The 20622-nt window shown below is 36.2% G+C and overlaps 1 protein-coding gene across 1 annotated transcript; it reads right to left on the reverse strand.

Moving 5' to 3' along the window:
* Nucleotides 1-2575: 2575 nt before the first annotated feature.
* LOC120635033 lies at nucleotides 2576-19442 on the reverse strand. The gene is made up of 8 exons (XM_039905940.1): nucleotides 19407-19442; nucleotides 18425-18523; nucleotides 10787-10918; nucleotides 9543-9617; nucleotides 5164-5231; nucleotides 4504-4594; nucleotides 3285-3444; nucleotides 2576-2627 (listed from the first exon to the last, which is right to left on the reverse strand). Exons 1-7 carry the CDS (start codon nucleotides 19440-19442, stop codon nucleotides 3307-3309), a joined length of 639 nt encoding a protein of 212 aa, XP_039761874.1. The 3' UTR covers nucleotides 2576-2627; nucleotides 3285-3306.
* Nucleotides 19443-20622: the final 1180 nt, after the last annotated feature.

The raw sequence follows: 20622 nt of genomic DNA on the forward strand, positions 1-20622 counted from the left end.
GTTGACTCTGATTGTCGTATGCGTAGTTTATTAAAATTAGTGTCCCTGTTTTTTCCGGTGTTTGTATGTTAGCGTTTTTAACTTGGCATTTTTAGACTACATTCAATGTTTTTTTGGGTCCCAAAAGCCTATTATTCGTGTTGCATATAGCGATAGTCTATCCTTATTTAAAAATGCAAAGGTACAGCTTATGGAGTTGTAGTGCAAGTGTATTTTCAATGATAAGTCTAGCATCGTGGCCAATACATAGGCAAGAAGCCATAATCAGCTGTTTGGACACCTAGACTCCTGCACAAGGGCCACGACGCCAGGGTTGGCGAATCGCAACTTCTTCTCCATTTTTCCATCGTATCATATCTCCATCGTATTTTTTTCTTATCTAAAACGTACAAAATGCAAGTTTAAGAAGTCGTGGTGCAAGTGAATTTTTAATAATTAATGTAAGTTCATTCCTAAACACAATTCTAGCTATCATTAATGAACACCGGGCACGACATTAAAGTAGTATTTAAATGCATTTTTTTTTAAATATTCGTGTGTTCATTTTTAATCTTGAATTTATATAATTGTCATAAGTTAAGGTAAAAGTATGATATGTTTTTCTACGTTTCTAATGCATTCAATAAAATTATAATACACATTTGTTATCCAATCATCAATAGCCACGTTATTAAAATAATATAAGTATAGATTAAAACTTTTGTTGTTTTGAGATGATTGATTAAGTTGATAAAGACATTTTTTTTCAGCGCTAAATTCAATCGAAAATTTTTATTTTCATTTTAAATTTATAAAATCGATAATTCCTCCAAGTGTAGGTAAAAAATTAATAAAAATTATAAAAAATAATGATGAAGACATCGTCTTTGTCAACTCAATCTTAACAGTGTTCAAAATTTTGTATTTTATCTGAATTTCTTTATTTTTTAAATCTCTCTAAACCTCTACTATGCGTTATATAGTATAAAAAGAGGTCAGTTCTCTAAACTTACTAAGAATTAACAGGTTAAAAATAGAACTAAGAAAGAGTTGTGAATAGCTGTTCATTTAGTTTGGTTTTTACACACAAATCAATGTTACGTAATTATGTTACATTTACTATTACCATATATATATAACCAGTTTTTTTTTTTCATTCTATCATTTATTGATTTTCATTTCATTCTTAATCATGCTTACAAAAACAAAAAACACTTTTAAAATTGTATAAGAAAAAAAAACCACCCTCCGCTTGCGGGGCTTTTGAATGCCCAAGCAACCGGCGGTCAGGGCTCCAGAGTGAGGAACCTCCTCACAATACGCGCCGTTTCAAGGACTTCTGTATCCGATCCTTGATCCAACAACCAAGCGAAAGCTTCTTAAGATGTTGGTCGAAGACGAGAAGACCATTGACTGAAACGACAATCGGAACAATAACTGTCGACTCAACATTCCACATGGCGGTAATCTCGTGAGCAAGGTCCACCACCAAGTATTTAGATACTTTTTCCTTTTCAGCTTTCACCAGATTATCGTCATGTGGAATAGTAATGTCTTACAATTATTGCACGGCGCACTGATCGATCGACTAGCACTGCATCAGGTCTATTAGCTGTAATATTAACCTGTAACCAGTTTTATTATTATAACCAGTGAAAATATGTGGAATAGAGATAGCCTACATGTAATATTAAATTTCATATTCTGTAACTTTATGAAGTTGGATGTAAATATAATGAAGTTGTATGCAATTTTGTGTTATGCTTCTAAATAGGGTCATATTTTCATCCAACAATATAGGGTTAGATCAATAAAATAAAGAGACAATAAATAAAACACAGTATGTCGTGAAATTTCCTTTATATGTACAATGTTTTACAAAACTATATCTGAACTAAGATAAGAGTAAATAAGACCCTCTTATTTTTTTTTACTCAAAGCTTTTAGCGTGGAAACTTGTCCCTGAAATTTGCAATATCATTTGTAGGAAAAGATGTTACGGTAGTAATTCGAAAAGCTTGCTAGAAAGCACAAAATTTAACGCAATCAGGGCCCAGTTTTCAGTTTTTAAAACGGTGGGCTGCTAGAGGTATAGATAAATAATTTTTTTTTTAGGATCAAACATATTTGCATTTGTAAGGTATGAAATAAATAACTTTTTTTAAGAACAATTATTTTATAATTTAATTATCCTTCTTATTTAAACTAGCTGTGGTGTTGCCTCCGGCGTCGTCCGCGTTAATGCGGTTTTTAGACTGCATCATCACATACCAGCTGCCAGCTTAGCCAGTTGAGATTGCAATCAAGAGTTTCCTCAGATTTCTTCCTACCATATTAAAGCAAGGCATATTTAACTGCTTAAATTAAAAAAGCGCATCATTCCGAGAAGTTAGAGGTGCGTTACCTACGCTATCAGGCGTTTTCTATCTAAATATATATTGAAAAAAAAAATACACAGAATATGATGTATGACGTTTGACGTTTTCATAGATTATCCAACTTTAGTTTTACAAAAAGGTTCTAAGTTTTTTCAACCCAGCCGAGTCTGCCTCGTCCCAGGACTACCATCAGTACGTCGTCAGTCCCAGGTTCAATGCTTGGCGTTACGCGCGACCTCCACGCCCTCTGCTTCGGAGGTGATGTTGTTGCTAAAATACACAAGACATATATGTTTTTATGCTTATCGTAGTTCATAGGCTTAGTTTAAAGTTAAGGGATACTTAAGTTTGTGGAGCTAAAGACTTCACAGACAGTGTTTGGGAAGCTTCGACAGCGTTTGGAAAGCTTCGATCGATGGTGTTTGGGAAGCTTCCCCAGTGTTTGGGAAGCTTCGATCGACAAGTGTTTGTGAAGCTTCGACAGTGTTTGGGAAGCTTCGATCGATGGTGTTTGGGAAGCTTCGACAGTGTTTGGGAAGCTTCGATCGACGGTATTTGGGAAGCGTCAATCGACAGTATTTGGGAAGCTTCGATCGACATTGTTTGTTAAGCTTCGACCGATAGTGTTTGGAAAGCTTCGACTAACAGTGTTCGTGAAGCTACGATCGACAGTGTTTGGGACGCTTCTACCTATTGTGTTTGGGAAGCTTCGGCCGACAGACCTTTAAACTTAGGACAAATTCTGAGATATAGTATTCCAATGTGAGGCCAATTTGACCTCTACGGGGTAGCAGCTGAATTTCGGAACCCTGCCGTAGCCTGCTGCCTTGCTCTTCTGTCTTCAGTAGGTTAAGGCTTTCTTTAACTCGGATGGGTAGATAAACAAACGAGGGAGAAACAGCTGGTATAAAAAGTTGATAATCTTACCGCCAGATAGGCGCTGCGATCGCTAGGTGTAAGAGTGCGACGCACTGAAAGCTCGCCGTAGGAGTGAGCAGAGCGACAACAATACGTGGAATGTCGCGAGGCAAATGTAAATCGGAGTTTCGTAACGATTTAGCCAGGTAACGATCGCTTTGTGGCAACCCTGGAAAAACTTAATTCAATATAATAACAGTATGAAATCTTCGCGTCAATAAGTTCAAAGTTTTAAAAATGTAGTTCGTTTTTTGTGGCGGCCATCTTAGATTTGGAATATGTCATACTTTATAGTGTGTTCCATTAGTCTAATCATTTCATCTGATAACCATATTGAGGGAGTTGTAAAAAATATGTTATCAAACATTTTGTGGTGGCATGGCAGCTATCTAAAACTGATTTTTATCAAACATAGCAAGAACACTCCCGACTAATTCACCTTTCAAACACAAAAGAATAAAAATCTGTTCATTCGAACGGGAAATTCTTACGATGCCACAGGCAGACCGTCAAACTGATAAAACCACGTCGTTTGGCGTCGTGGACTAATAAAACGTAAGCTAATACAAAAATTCTATAAAAATATTAAGGATCACTGGAATGATAAAGAAGCTTGGGTATGAATTGCTAAATATTATTTGTCTTTCGCTAAACTCATCATGTTGCATAAAAGTTATGTAGTACATGATTAAAATAATTGGTATTACCTACAAAACATACGGTTCCTGCGAGATTTGTAAAAGACCGTTATTGACGCTGACAAAGTCACGGGTAACAGCTATTGATAGTCAGCCAGATCGGAACACAGCGATGCTGTTTGACGGCAGAAAAACCACCACGCAGCAACCACGTTTGGAATATTTATAAAAGCGTGTTTTTTTAAACTATTATTTTTATAACATCAAAATTCATCATAACTTTTTTTAATATTAAAGTAGGTAATCATAATTAACACACTCGTATATCTTATTTTTCAAATTGAATAATGGAATAATTGATAATAATGGACTTTCATCCTCGATATATCTGCAAAATTTTAACGAAATCAGACCGTTTTTGGTTCACGTGGTTACAAACATACAAACAAATATGCAGCAAAGACTTTGCTGAACAGCTTGCCTTATAAACTAAAGCAGGAAATAAACAACAAAAACATAAAGAAGAAACTTAAGACATTCTTCTTTCGTAACACCTATTGATATTAATAGTTAAATTTCTAATATCTCACCACCGTATAAACTTGCTCGAATGTGCAGTTCTTGGGATAGGCTTCTGCACAACAAGACCATGGTGGTTCTATGCTCTCTGGGGGTGATCTTCTGTAAATAGAGGTTTGGTATTCTGTAGTAAGTTGATAACTAGTAGAAAAAGAAAAAGAAGAAACACTTTATTGCACGTATAACATACAGGAAAAGGTACAGTACACAATGTAGACATGCAAAGGCGGCCTTATTGCTGCAAGCAATCTCTTACAGGCAACCTTTGTAGATAGGACTTACAGCAAGAGAACGGGATAGTGCCTAGAGTGTTGATAGATATAGTACCGTTCCACGGAAACAGTAACTTAATCTAATGTAAAAGTAGCTTAAGCTAGACGGTCGATTGGCGCAGTGGGCAGCGACTCTGCTTTCTGAGCCAAAGGCAGTGGGTTAGATTCCCACAACCGGAAAATGTTTGTGTGATGAACATGAATGTTTTTCAGTGTCTGGGTGTTTATCTGTATATTATAAGTATTTATGTTTAGGGGGGCAATGCGTTGTGAGTTATGATCTTCCGATGATGTTTAGGTTTGTTTTAAATGTTAAACACACTTGTAGTTCAGAATCACTTTACTCCGATATTTACAATATTGTTTAGAGCCGATAAGAAACAATAACATTCGTTTTACATTGAGCGACACGACTGATGCACGAATCCAATGGCGAACTGCCGGCACGCGGTTAGTGTACCGACTACCTACATGCAAACGACGACGTCATAATAACAGTCGGCAGTTTGTGCGTTTCAACTGCGAGATCGGTATGGACTATTGTTGAATTACGATCGTAAATGTAAGTTTGTGAATGTTGATATGTATGTTTGTGTGAATGTTTGTATGTTCAAATTGTTATTGGTGAATTAGAATAAGGTGTTAAGTTATATATGTATGTAAAGTATTTAGGTTAATTATTATGATATAAGTATTTCGTTTATATATTGTTATCAGACCCTACATATGTGTATTATATTCATATAAAAATATTCATCAGCTATCATACCATAACACAAGCTACGCTTACTTTGGGGCTATATAGCGATGTGTGTATTGTCGTAGTATATTTATTTATTTATGTATGGTAGTGCTGTAATACTACCATCTACTGCGATCTGCATATAGTGGACTGGTATATAGTACAAGTTCCGTCGTTATCGCTACTTATACATTACTAGCTGTTGCCCGCGACTTCGTCTGCGTTTGATTTTGTGTTTTGATGTGGCATTAAATTTTGTTGTAGATCTAAAAACAATTAAAGTATTCAGTATCGCTAAGCCTTAAAAGGGGGGTTTTCTGCTGTCCACTGAGGAGTTCTGTCCTCTATCTCCAACCACAGTTTGGGCAAAATTAAACATATATTATAACCTCTATAGTACAAAAATAATAATTTAAATCGGTTGTAATTTGTCGGAGTTATGGTGTAAAATCGTCAAAAACTCATCCCCTCTGCCAAAGGAACCGAGCTTAATGTCGGGATAAAAAGTATCCTATATTACTTCTAACACTTCCAAAAATATGTGTACAAAGTTTCGTGAGGATCGGTTAAGTTGTTTTTGCGTGAAAGCGTAACAAACAAACTTACATATGATGAATGTTACTTACGTGAAGTTCTGTTCACAACATCGCAGCGCCAGACGGAGAGCGTGCGTCGTAAAACTGTTTGGCTCTTGGATACCTCTCTGTAAAGGAAAGTTACTAATACACACTCGTCTTCTTCATCATCACTTCAACCGATTGACGTCCACTGTTGGAAATAACGGCATACGTAAAATAAAGCCACGTCTGTCATCATTTCCACGATTTTCACGTATTAAATTAACTTTGAATGAAAATGGGAAAGAAGAAAAGTTAGAAAAATCCTCGATTTTAATTGTAACGTATTCAAAGCATAATACGTTTGCTATATTTACAATAGCTGGTCTTTTATGATATTTTATGACAGTAGTAAGTAAAAAATGAATTTTCACGATAAATGTTTCACGTATTGGCGTAATGGTGTTAAGGTAACGTAGTCCACGCTGGCCAAGTGCGGTTTGGTGGACTGCATCATTATCACCATCATCATTTCAACCAATCGACGTCGACTACCGGACATTGCTTGCCTCCAGCGGCTCCCAGCGACACGCCTGATGTCATCTGTCCATCGCGTTGGGGGCCGACCTACGCTGCGTTTACCGGTGCGGGGTCGCCACTATATATTATATATTTTATTGTATGTTATTGTCCTTTTTTATGATTATTTTGTTATTGTTTAATCGCGAGGATTCAGTGACGACGAAGATAATGGGGCGGGCTGAAAACCGGTGCTACGCGTTTTAGTATGCAGCTATACTGAACCAGCTCCTTTGTCACACATTTTTTTTAATTTAATACTTTAACAATTTTATGACACAAATGTAACATTTTACACAAATGTGTGACAATAAATACGATTTTTCTTTCTTTCTTTCTTTCATTCCAGCACCTTGAGACCCCAACGTCCATCGGTTCTCCGAGCTATATGCCCTGCCCGTTGCAACTTCAGATGGGGGATTTCAACGCAAGGCTGGGCTGGATATGGTCAACAGGACGAACGGGGCCAAATGCTGGCCGACTTTATGGAGAAGAAGGGCCTCTTTATAATTAACTCTTTCTTTGAAAAGCGGTTACAAAGAAAATGGACCTGGCTGAGCCCCGATGGTTCGACAAGAAATGAGTTCGACTTTATCATGCCGACCAAACTGCATGAATTCAATGGTGGACTTCACTCTTCTTTAAATTTCTTTTATTTAGTATTTAGTTGTAAATTATGCATATTTCCTTTTTTGAATCCATATTTAGATGTTCTTATTTGATATAATTTATTAAATGTTGGGCTAACGTCTTGCTTTCATGCCATTGATTGCGGTGCAGTATTCACTGATTTCGTCTGTCTACTTTCGTAGTGCGAAAATAAATCGTGGTGAGCGCAGGTATAATACTCGCATTGCGATTAAATTTCGCAGTGAACATGCGGAAAAAAATCGCATCCTAGTGCGCGCTAAGCCTTTATTTATTTATTTATTAAGGACACTAACAATATACATATTTACCATATAAAGTAATAAACTTGTACAATATTCTTGCTTTTGCTTTTTCGGAAGGACACTTGCCGCTAACCACCTGAGGGGTTGCTACGGCGTCACCGGGGGAGTGGGGCGAGCGCGAAAGCTCGCCATGAGAAGAGCCCCAGGGCTCGACGACATCGGGGGGAGTATGGGAGACGTCGACCCGAGGGTGCCTCCTGCGAGGACTCGGACCTCGGCTCGGTTCGACGTTAATCTGACTGTTGGTGGACTTTTGGACTAATCATTGTTTAGTCCGAACGCCCCCGTGACCGTGGTAAGGATCCACGTCCGGATGACGTCAGAAATCGGGGCCCTCGTCTTCGCCGGCGAAGACGCTGTGTATGTTGCGTGTGTGTGTGTTGTTGGGACACGTTGTCGGTAGTTATTTTGTCGTCAGGGTCGTCAAGGACATGCTTCGGACGTCGCCGCTTTGGTTCGACGTCGGGGACGGGGGTATAAGTGGACGCCTCGACCACTAGGGGGTTGGGGTGTCGGACTGCATTTTCAAAGTAGGTCTTTGATAATGTTTTCATGTACTGGGCTATGGTGGGAAGATCGAGGTCTCGGTGGAGATCTACGTTGCGCATGAACCACGGACTGTCCGTGGTCATACGCATAAATTTGTTCTGCAGGACTTGAAAGCTCCTGTAGGAGCTGTGAGGGCGATGGGCGAATACGACGCTGGCGTATGTCATAATGGGACGTATGCACGTTTTATACAAGGTTACCTTGTGACGGAGGGATAATTTGCTTTTGCGGCAAATCATCGGATAGTACAATATTCTACACATGCACTTATATTTATATCGATAAAAAGTGACCATGACATTCACAAAAATTTATAACAATGACATGTAAACACAGCGAGAGTAATTATAAAAATTGGAGGAATAGGTGTTTTGTATGTAATATCTATCTTATGGGAGGGCTCACCGATAGGTAATCGATAAGCATTTTTTTAAATACCGGGTAAGAGTTATGAAATATGTCGATGCCAGGTAATAATCGTGATATTACGTTGTATTCAGCACATATAGGTACGGGCTATCGGAGCTTGTTTTCCAAGATGCGTCCTAGCGAAAGGTTTATGAAACGCCTGCAGGCATGCAGGTTTCATCACGACGTTTTCCCTTCACCTTTAAAGCAAGAGATACTGGAAAGAGAGAGGTGCGTGCCGGGTTTCAAACTCGCTCCCCTCGAAAGTGAAGCCTAGGGCTATCACCAAACTACGAATTATATATACGGTTCATATTTGGGTTGGTCTCAACCCAAATATGAACCTTTATGTTTTTTTTTTTTTTTCTTTAACCTTTATGGTTACCTATTCGACTTCGCCAGAATTTGAACATTCTTTCTATTCCCTACTGTGTGTTGTTTTTTCCTTCATCTCCACCTTATTTAAAGGAAAAATTTGAATTCGCTGGTCGCCCAGGTGAAGTTCTCCGTACTGCAAGGAAACTGATCTTAAGAATGCCTTCACATAATTCATCTTTCTTCCACCGATCTTTCACTATTCAGGTTGTTAAGATTTGGAATGCCACAGTCTATTACCATTTTAAAAAAACTTTTTAATGATCATTTTTTGGCTGAATCTTCGAAAACTTTAGCATGCCTATTCCCTTCTGTTTTATATGGGATTTGACAATATTGTATATATTTATGTATTATTGATATTAATTAGTTAATATATTAATTATTATCAGTATATATATATATTTTATTGAAAGTTTATTATATGTATATATTATATAGGTATATATGCATGTTTATTTAAATGCACCACCTACCACTCTTCTTTAGCTGTGTTTAACGCCTTTGGTTGCCTGGAAGAGATCGCTATGTAGCGATAAGGCCGCCAAATTGTATACTTTTTCATTTACAATAAAAGTGTATTCATTCATTCATTCATTCATACGAAGTACTTACCTCGGCTAAATCGGAAGAGATGTAGTACATGACGGCACACTCCAGTAGCAACAGTAGGATTACCAGCGTGGCGTACTGAAAACGTTAACAAGTTTAAATTTTCACCTCTAGTAAAGTAACCTCTCCCTGGCAAATATAATATATGAAAATACTTTATTGAAATTATTTTGACGACCTCTCTGGCGCAAAGAGGGTACATTGCCGAAGATCTGTGTGGTGTGGAGTATAAGGATTAAAAATTTATAATTTCTTCAATCCGACTCAAACTCAGTTGCTTTTAAACAATTATTTATTTTAAAGTCAACAACTCCTGCGGATGCTCCGGTTTCGGAGTGAACGTGAGTAGAGGGTACATTGCCGAAGATCTGTGTGGTGTGGTGTATAAGGATTGAAGAAATTATAAATTACACCATACAGATTCTCCTGCTTTTCGCGGAGTATATAGCAAATTAAGCTTAATTTTCATAATACTCGCAAACTTTACCTATTTTATATTGTTAAGTAATTAGTAGTACTAGTAGTTTTATTTGTGTAATTTAGTTTCTAGAGTATTATACTAGAAACGAAAAAGTAGTAAGTATGTAGTTATTAGTATGTATTTTGTTTTTAATATGCACAAGCTGCAGTATGTTATCCTTTTGTTTTCCTTATCCTAAGGTTGCCTGGAAGAGATCGCTACTAAGCGATAAGGCCGCCTTTTGTATACTTCTTCTGTCTGTGTTTTCTTTTATTCTTCTTCTGTATTTTTATTTGTGTGCAAATAAAGAGTATAAATAAATAAGTACGGGTTTTTTGACGTGACAACGTCTTAAAATTCGATGGAGCCGGCTGCACGCCCAAAAAAAACATGACGTATGCGGCGTTCCCTCGCTCTGAGGCGTTCCATTCAAGGCTTGAAGTGCAAGCGAGAGCGCGGAACGAGCGACAAAGAGGCACATTAAGTCGCAGTCGGCTTCCGCGTTCGACATCTGTCTCTCTCCTACTTGAGTGAGCGATGCGTCCGCGTGGACAGCTTCTATACAATAATACATTTACATGTTTTCGGCAAGGATGAAGTGCAGTGATAAGTGAATGTGGTGTCAATTGTTTATAGCAACGATAATATCTATCAAACAAATAAAATTAAAATTTTCTTTTGAAAAATGCAATCATTCCATCAGTATTTTCTTACAACGTTGTCACGTTCAACTATCGTCAGTAAGCCGACTTTACAGACAACCAATTTTTGTAAGTACAGAAGTTACCATGAAAAGCAGGAACTGTGAGCCAGTGAGAGCGCCATAGAAGCCCATATACGATATGAAGAAGAAGAAGCCGGACAGTAGCGCCACACCGACCCCCGCCTGTAAGGACAGAGCTTCCTCTGGCAGCAAGGCCTGACAAACAAACAAACAAAGAGTAAATAAGTAAGCGGTGATAGACAAGGTAATCATTTTTTTTTTAGCCTTTACTTTTTTTTTATTTTATTTTTATTTATTTATTTGTGAACGATGATCACTGTAAAAGTATGAAACTGCGTACCAGTGATAACGCCCACCTCCAAAACTTAGAATTTACCACTGTTCACTGGATTTCTATCAATAATGCCCAAAGCGATTTTAGTTTTTACACGCTTTATATTAGCTTCACCTGTATGTATGTTTGTAACCGACTACTTTGAGCTCGATTTTGACCCACTATGAACGGTCAGATTTCTTTCAAACTTTGTAGACATATCGAGGACCGATGACAATACACTAATTTGAGAAGATTATTCCAATTTTCAATATAAAAAATAAGATTTTTTTAGTTTTTCCGAACTATTAATTACAATTACTACAGCGCCATCTAGACACAAATGTAAAAAACCTATGGCGGTTTTTTTTTACAATAAAATATACATATTTTTTTTATTCACACTATTATTTTTTTTATTTTTATCGAAATTTTTAACACTATTCTTAATTTAAATTTATTAAAATTTATTTTCTATTTTTTAGTTCAGTTTTCTATAGAAAGCGTGTTTTTTAGTTTTTTTAAACCATTATTTATTTTATTTTTATTTATTTATTTTGTGAGCGACGATCACTGTAAAAGTACGAAACTGCGTAACAGTGATCACGCCCACCTCCAAAACTTAAAATTTACCACTGTTCACTGGATATCTATCAATAATCGCTATGATTTTAGTATTTTTTAATGTAATTGCATTTTCTTTTGAAAAGCACCAATTTTTGTAAGTAATAAGTGTAAGTGTTTCGAAGGTAAGATTTTTTTTTTAAACCTTTATTAACATTATTATTATATATATATATAACCTCCCTAGCGCAACGGTGAGTGATTAAGTAGGACGCCCCGGGTTGGAACCCGGCAGCGGTCATTTGGTAATTTGTAATTTCTGAATTTTCTCTGGACTGGTCTGGTGGGAGGCATTGGCCGTGGCTAGTTACCACGCTACCGACAAAAACGGGCTGCTAAGCGATTTAGTGTTCCGGAGTCACGTCCACCACGCGGGCCTGGCGCGGATTGGTGGGCTTCTCTACGGAACCTACTGATGATGAAGACCACGGATGGTCACCGGAACATAATATACGAGTTGCACTTGCTTTATGGTAAATATTAGGTAAGTAAAAAAACGACTTTCTAAAACAACTAAAAAGGCAGAAATAAATATATTCCACAACATTTTTAAGTCAGTGAGAAGTAAAATATAAGAAATTACTCGCTAATATATAATAATTATAATAAATAATATAATAATTCCTTGCTACTATAAAAAAAGAGAATATGTCGTATACAAAGTATTTTTATATTTAGTAATTTTACAAGTCGTTTTTTTCCATCAAAACAATTTTCGTATTTCGGTCACCGGCCACGGCCAATTCTAGCTTTTCAGTGTTTTAAGTAATCAAATATCGCTTTTTTAACGGTTGAAGGATCACAGCAAAAAAAAAGAAAATCATTCAAACCCCCGCCAACATACCCCGCAGATCTCGGCGGGGTTTTAAAATTCATCCAACGACGACGACGACGACTACGATATATCGTAGAATCGATCTCTGATGTGCGCATCTTGTTCTGCCACCACCGCGTCTCATTTCGTTCGATCTTACACATAATTAATTATAATTTCTATTGTTTTTACTATTGTTTTTCTTGTATTAAAATTGTATAATACAATACGCGCCGTTTCAAGGACTATTTCACTTATATGACTATTGCCATCTGTATCCGACCCTTGATCCAACAACCAAGCGAAAGCTTCTTAAGATATGTTGGTCGAAGCTTTTCGCGAGGAGACCATCGACTGAAACGACGATCGGAACAATAACTGTCGACTCATCACTCAACATGGCGATAATCTCGTGAGCAAGGTCCAAGTATTTAGATACTTTTTCCTTTTCAGCTTTCACCAGATTATAGTCATGTGGAATTGTAATGTCAACAATTATTGCACGGCGCACTGATCGATCGACTAACACCATATCCATTAGTTAAAATATACGTCTCACTTGTCAGTGATAATCGTTCGATCCCAGTAGAGCAATGCACTGCTATTTTGAAGAACTGACGCCGGGTCGTACCTATAGTAAGGCATCTCAAAATCGATAAGGTCATACCGAAGAGCCAGTTGTTGATGAGTTATCCTGGCTACTTGATTATGTATGTGCAAGTATTCGCAGTTAGCAAGATGAGAACACCCGGACATTATATGCCTGAAGGACACCCCATACGATATGACACGCTCGACATGTCTAGAGTGCAATCTTTCATAAATAATAAGAAACAATAATAATTATTACATTTGTTATTTTTATTCAGAATTGGGATATAATTTTTACGAGCACTGAGTACGCTGTTTTTATCTCCGTTATAACCCGCAAAAGGGGGTTGGTGACCACTGTATTCTGACATGTGGTAATAATTACCTGCAGTGGCGGATTGCGTGTCATGGTACTTTCCACGCCCGGGTATCGATGTGGTGACCCGGATATTGTAAACAGAATATAGATCATAATCGTTTACCTAATGCTATTATTAAACGATTAAGGTTTCGATTATTTACGGCCAACGGCCGATGGGCGCAGTGGGCAGCGACTCTGCTTTCTGAGTCCAAGGCCGTGGGTTCGATTCCCAAATATATCTAGTGGAAAACAAATTCAATAACAGTCGATGTAGCTAATCCTGTACCATATCAAAAAAAAAAATTGTAAATAGAAATTACTTTATGCTCCGTTTTACAAACTACAAATATAAAACTAAGTTTTTTTTTCCTGACGTACAAAAATATCTTTATTTGAAAAACCTGTTTTGAAACAATTTTAAAATAATTTCGACCATATTGCAATGTCTGCCTTCCTGCATTCATGTTCATACGCCTATCTACCTACATACAATATTGTGTGCTATATATGTATACATGAAAGTAATAAATAAATGAATACCTTCTACTTTTTATGCGAAATACTTTTGAAGCGTGCATAATTATATTTAATAAGGAATCACCCTGTAAAAATAATAAATTAAAAGAAGCATATTCATTTGTCCATACAAACGAATTCAAAACATTTTAAGTGTTTACTTTTGACAACCCTATTGAAGATAAAAGACCGACACTCGCTTAGTACCTACGCTTCGCGCCGCGAACATTTAAATAAGTGACAGATGTAACTTGATTTTAATTTTTTAAATTTCTTACAGTAAAATCTATGGCAATGGTTTACTCAAAAACTGTTAGCGTTTCGGTTTACGTCAACTCATGACCGGCCCACTATATAACCACGGGTTAACGCCTTAGTCAACCACGCTGGCCCAGTGCGGATTGTGACTCCACACACCTTTGAGAACATTATGTAGAACTCTCAGGCATGAAGGATTTATAAACATTACAGATTATAAAAACACAGTTATTATTTTCATTTCTGCCGTGCGGCCTTAAGAACACAGTTTTTTTTTTGTTAGCTGGTTGCTGTACTTATGTTTCTGTTATGTCATAATCTGTTGTGTTTAAAAAAAAAACAAATAAAAAAATTGTGCGTGTACTAGTGACACGTAAGAAGTGAAATTTCTTTATGACCCTATTTTTCGTAAAATGATCTACTATATGCAACTTTATAAAAACTGGTTAAATAAAGTTAAATTACTTAGATGAAGTTTAACAAAAGACTTTTATTATCATGACATTAATACAAATAATACAATTATTTAATTAAAATATACCATAATCTCACCAACGTGTTGGTGTATTGAAAAAGATGGCGCGTAACGGAAAAATGTGACGATAATTTTTTTTCCAACGCCGATTAAGAAGAAGTTATACTTCAAAAATAAAAGAAGTGATCGATCAATGCGATCTGCGTACAATATATCTCTTGTGTCCATAGATCGCACGTGAACGGGAACCTTTTATAGTTTTAGTTCAGGAGATCGTCACGGACTGGTACGGTATCGAACTGTGACTTTGTGACCTACTCTTTTAACGAACGCTTTTATAATAGCGGTTCCCTGCGATTTGGGCCGCTTTCGTTCCGATAAGTTTCCCGTACAAACATTCATCTTCCCACACATCCCTACTAATATTATAAATATGAATGTAAGTTTGTTTGTTACGCTTTCACGTGAAAACTACTTAACCGATCTTCATGAAACTTTTACACACATATTCTTAGAGGTATTAGAAATAATATTGTATACTTTCATAAAAAAAAAAAATATTGTAAGATAAAAAAAATACTTTTGAAGTGTGCATAAGTATATTTCAATGTTTGTGAATAAATCTCAAAATCTCATATATGAATATAGTCGAGACTATGTAGTAGTACGCTGCCTCCCAAATTTACGCGGGCGAAGCCGCAGGGCACATCTAGTATTTATATATATGTCGGAGGAAGTAGTCGGAACAGAATTGATTGTTTATTGGTTTACGCGAGATGTCGGTTGTTAAATAAAAACACTGTTAAATCTTAACTTTATTTTATTTATTACATTAGTATATTCGGTTTAAAAGTCATTGATTAATTTAAAGCTACTAAATTGTGTCAATTAAATCAAAACTAAATTATCGTCACATCCGAATTGAGGGTAGTCCTAGAGCGGGGTCGAAGCGCCCGCCATCTTGAGTGTCGTGTGGCTGACAAGCTTGTTTTTTGGAACATGCATTTTTGAATCGAGGTGGCTCATTGCGGGTTCTTTACAAATTTTTAGAATAGTGGAGTGAAGTTGGTGTCGCAAACCCGCTGCTTTTTTTAGCAGTTAAATTTCATATCGTTCCATATTGTAACTACATTATTAAATTGTATGAAACGGTGTACATTGTTTAGTGCTTGTATTTAACCCTAATGGCGCCCGCTACTACCGCTTTTCTCCGACATATATATATCTATATTTTTGTTTATGATTTTTAGTAGATAATATTAATTATGGGTAATGTTATTACGTGTATTTTTATATCTTATTTTTATTTATATGAGATGTAAGTATATCTCATTTATTGCACCACCTACCTCTGTTATATGTTTTTTCCTTTTGCGTCTGGTTTCCATTAAGAAATCGCTATGTAGCGATAACGCATTGTAGTTGTACTCTTTTGCTCTATGTGTATCTCTGTAACTACTTTTTTCTTTTGTGTACAATAAAAGTGTATTCATTCATTCATAAACCCTGACCCACCGGGTCACGTCGCGTTTCCTGCAGTAGAGGCTTGTCAAGCACTGGTACGGTATGACGTGTTTTTTTTTTATCTTTTGGAAAGGAGCAGGCATTACTTTGCGGAATTCCATGATTCGACTATAAAAATTAAGCTTAATTTTCCTTACTCCGCGAATTAATTGACAGTCACATGTTATCCCTATCCCTACTAATATTATAAATGTGAATGTAAGTTTGTTTGTCGCTGTCGCTTTCACGCAAAAACTACTTAACAGATCCTCATGAAACTTTGTACACATATTTTTGGAAGTGGTAGAAGTAATATAGGATACTTTTTATCCCGACATTAAGCTCGGTTCCTTTAAAAGAGGGGATGAGTGTTTGACGATTTTACACCATAACTCCGACAAATTATAACCGATTTAAATAATTACTTTTGTACTACAGAGGTTATAATATGTGTTTAATTTTGCCGATACCGGATGGAGATAGAGGACAGAACTCCTCAGCGGACAGCAGCAAACCCCTCACTTAAGACTTAGCGATACTGAATACATTATTTTTTTTAGATCTACAACTAAATTTAACACACATTTTCCACATCAAAAAACAAAATCAAACGCAGACTAAGTCGCGGGCAATAGCTAGTTTAATATATTTTGAAAATTTTGACCGGGGGAGGCTTCATAATCGATACTGAGTCCAAAACAGATTTTTATTTAATTTTGTCAGTCTAGCTGTTTGTCTGTCTGTCTGTCTGTCCGGGCATCACGGGATTTAAATACAATTTGGTATAGTTTTACCTTATATTCCGGGTCAACATAGGATACTTTTATCCCGATAAACAGTAAGTTTTCTCCGGGAAGTGGGATAACTGTTTTTTTTTTTGGATTGGTAGTATCAATTAAGGCAATTAATATTAATATTATCAATTAATATTATCAATCAATATAACATCACGCTACGACCAATGGCTACCATCATTAATGAGAAATGTTGCAAAAACTGCAAAAAATATCCTTTTTGAGAGATTCCGGTGCGTGCGATGCGTGAACCGTAAATGTTACGCTAAACACTATTAAAAATTTATAAAAAAAAAACTTCCACCCTCCGCTTGCGGGGCTATTGAATGCCCAAGCAACCGGTGGTCAGGGCTCCAGAGTGAGGAACCTCCTCACAATACGCGCCGTTTCAAGGACTACTGCCTTCTGTATCCGACCCTTGATTCTCTTGAAATATAAGCCTTATTATTACTACAGTTAAGTTAATTTAAAAGTGGTAACTACAATAGTCATAGCGTAATACACGTACAATGTATGGCTGATTATTGTTTGAATAATTCACAGACTCGCGAGGTCATACACGGAGGGGGGTATCAGAAATGATCTATAAATACTAAATTAGCCAGTAAAGGGTGCGTGGCCTAGTTTGTCAGTTTAGTTCAACGTATTGCATAATGGAAAATTTTACCCTTTTATTATATTTCACGCTTTATATTAGCTTCACTTGAATGTTTGTTTGTAACCGACTTCTTTGGGCGCGATTTTGACCCACTTTAAACGGTCAGATTTCTTTCAAACTTTGTAGATATATCGAGGACCGATGACAATACACTAATCTGAAAAGATTATTCCAATTTTCAATATAAAAAATAAGATTTTTTTCTAATTACTACAGCGCCATCTAGACCCAAATGTAAAAAACCTATGGCGTTCGCGTACCTAACAAATTCCACAGAAAACATTAAGCTACTAGATGGTAGAGGGCGTTAGCTATTATTTTTTAATGGCCTGTTTTAAATAATAATTAGAACTTGCATTTCGAGAGACGGGCACACTGAATAAAAAAAAAAAAATTTATCTCTTTAATGGTTGATGGGCTACCGATTAATTTTGCTCTAATAAAAATAATAGATCAAGAAAAACTAAAAATCGCTATTATGAATAAACTAAAAGAAAGAAATTAGTTTAGTTTTTTATACCAAGCGTGCTTTTTTAGTATGTTTGAACTATTTAATTATTTATCACGTAACGTCTCAGCTTATGAATCCCAGGAATCGACTCGTTATCAGCATTCGAACACGACCATCGAGGCATATTTTGTGAGTTACGTAATCACCCTACCGTGCCCTGTGGTGGGCCGATGATGAGTTGATAGTGATGAACGATGATGATGATTTAGACTGGTACTTAATTTATGAATCGTTTGGCTGGTGAAAGGAGGTTTTAGCAAAATATAAGAGCTAGTTTTATTACCTTTAGTGTTGGATTTCCAAGGAGTTTGACAGCATTGGCGAAGGAGCTGGGTGAAGCTATCGCCCAGAGGCTGAACGCAAACACTGTGATGCAGAATAACTGAAAAAAAAAACAATTCTAAGTCAATTAAGCCTTGAATTCATCAAAAAAATTTAACGGCAATAATCTAATAAATTTCTTATCGTCTGTTCGACGCCCCTAAAATCTGTCGGATAAAAAATTAATATACTTTTTGCCAATTTATTCCATCGATACCGCCGCCGCACCGCGCCGCTCACACTCGATATAGGAAGCTTCTTTTACACCAACCCATTTTTTTTTTGTTTAACTTGGTCACTGGTGTACAACGAACGAAAAGTCACCCTGTATAGGTACTTAATCGAAATAAATTTCTTTTACGCCTGACTGTTTATTAATTTTTTATTAACCCGGCGAGAATGTGGTGAAAAAACTTACAACGACTTTGTGGCAGGGTAAATTTCACCCAAATATAAAAGTAGGTTATTTTGTTCAGTTCATTAAATTTATTGAAAGTTCAACATCTGTTCATAAGTTTGTTATATATTGTTTAATTGATTAAATAAAAACCAATTTGTTTAATCTTATACATTTATTATTTTTATTACAACTTATAGGAACCAAAAAACTGAAACCATAAATTTTAAACTTTAGAAACAAACGAAAACTAAATTAATATTTTACTTATATATAATTTGTATGTACTGTAAGTATACTTTCCACGCTACTAGCTCCCTGTTAGGTACCAGAGCTACTAATATAATCACTGCAGTGATCGTTCTCTAATTCAGAATTTGATTCTTCGGTAGAATTGTCTAGTACATCCTCTAACATGGATATGATACGTTCGTCGTCCATTTTGAAAAAAAACCTAAAAGAAACAAAAGATTTAGGTACTCGTAATACAATAAAAACAATGTAATAAATAAAAGTTTCAACAGCTATGTGGCAGGGTGAAACTTACCCAGAGCACGTATAACTCCCGTGCCGGCGCACGCATAGCTGAGATCACGCCACTTTTCCCCCCGTATACTCCTACCTCCAGCTACTGAGCGCCCCAAACGGATTCATCGCGAAATGGAAAAGATATAGTTGTTTAACTGAGTGGCCGGGTATTATTAACCCTGCCACACTCTCGCCGGGTTAAAAACAAATTAAAATTAGCAAAAAAATATAAAATTAAAAATTTATTTTGAATTGTGACAACTCAACTACCTATTGGACATATATTTCATCGCCTCCACGGCCTGTATTGCCACGCCAGCAATTAGGTTTAAACCTATAGATAAATATAAATAAATAAATAAATATACTGCGACAATACACACATCGCCATCTAGCCCCAAAGCGTAGCTTGTGTTATGGGTACTGATGAATGTTTAAAATGAATAAAATATTTTTATAAATAATATACATAAATACTTAGAATATACATATAAACACCCAGTAACATTTTCCAGTAGTGGTAATACCGACCGATAATTATGGGCATTATTTATTTAGGTGGCCATGATTTTTTTTTAACGACGACAATACACACATCGCCATCTAGTCCCCAAAGTAAGCGTACTAAGATAACTGATAAATAATTTAATGAATAATATACATAATTATATGTTTAGTATTAGAATTTATACCATGTATGTAGTTTAGTTTGCAATATTTTTATGTAGGTAGAAATTTTTATTGCAGCACCAACCCGTTCCTTACAATACTACTATCGCCAAAGGTTGTCTGGGAGAGATCGCTTTAGCGATAAGACCGCCTTTGCACACCTAAACTAGTTTTTGTTTTTTTTTTTTTTTTTGTAAATGTGTTTCTTTGTATTTTGTTTTTGTGTGTGCAATAAAGAATTTATTATTATTATTATTATTATTATAAATACTTATAATATAGGTACATATAAACACCCAGACACTGAAAAAACATTCATGTTCATCACACAAACATTTCACAGTTGTGGTAATCGAACCCACGGCCTTGGACTCAGAAAGCAGGGTCGCTGCAAACGGCGCCAATCGGCCTTCACATACAAAATATAACTCAGTCATAATTCAGTCCTCAACTCCAGAAAGATACGCGATTTAAGAAAACTAACAAAAAACAGTATTTCAATGAAATTTTAAATCAAGAAGGAAGAAATACTCGAAGTTCGCTCCAGATAAGGTGTATTTGAATAA

The sequence above is a fragment of the Pararge aegeria genome, chromosome 26 (genome assembly GCF_905163445.1).
Source record: "Pararge aegeria chromosome 26, ilParAegt1.1, whole genome shotgun sequence".
In the NCBI taxonomy this organism is placed as follows: Eukaryota; Metazoa; Arthropoda; class Insecta; order Lepidoptera; family Nymphalidae; genus Pararge; species Pararge aegeria.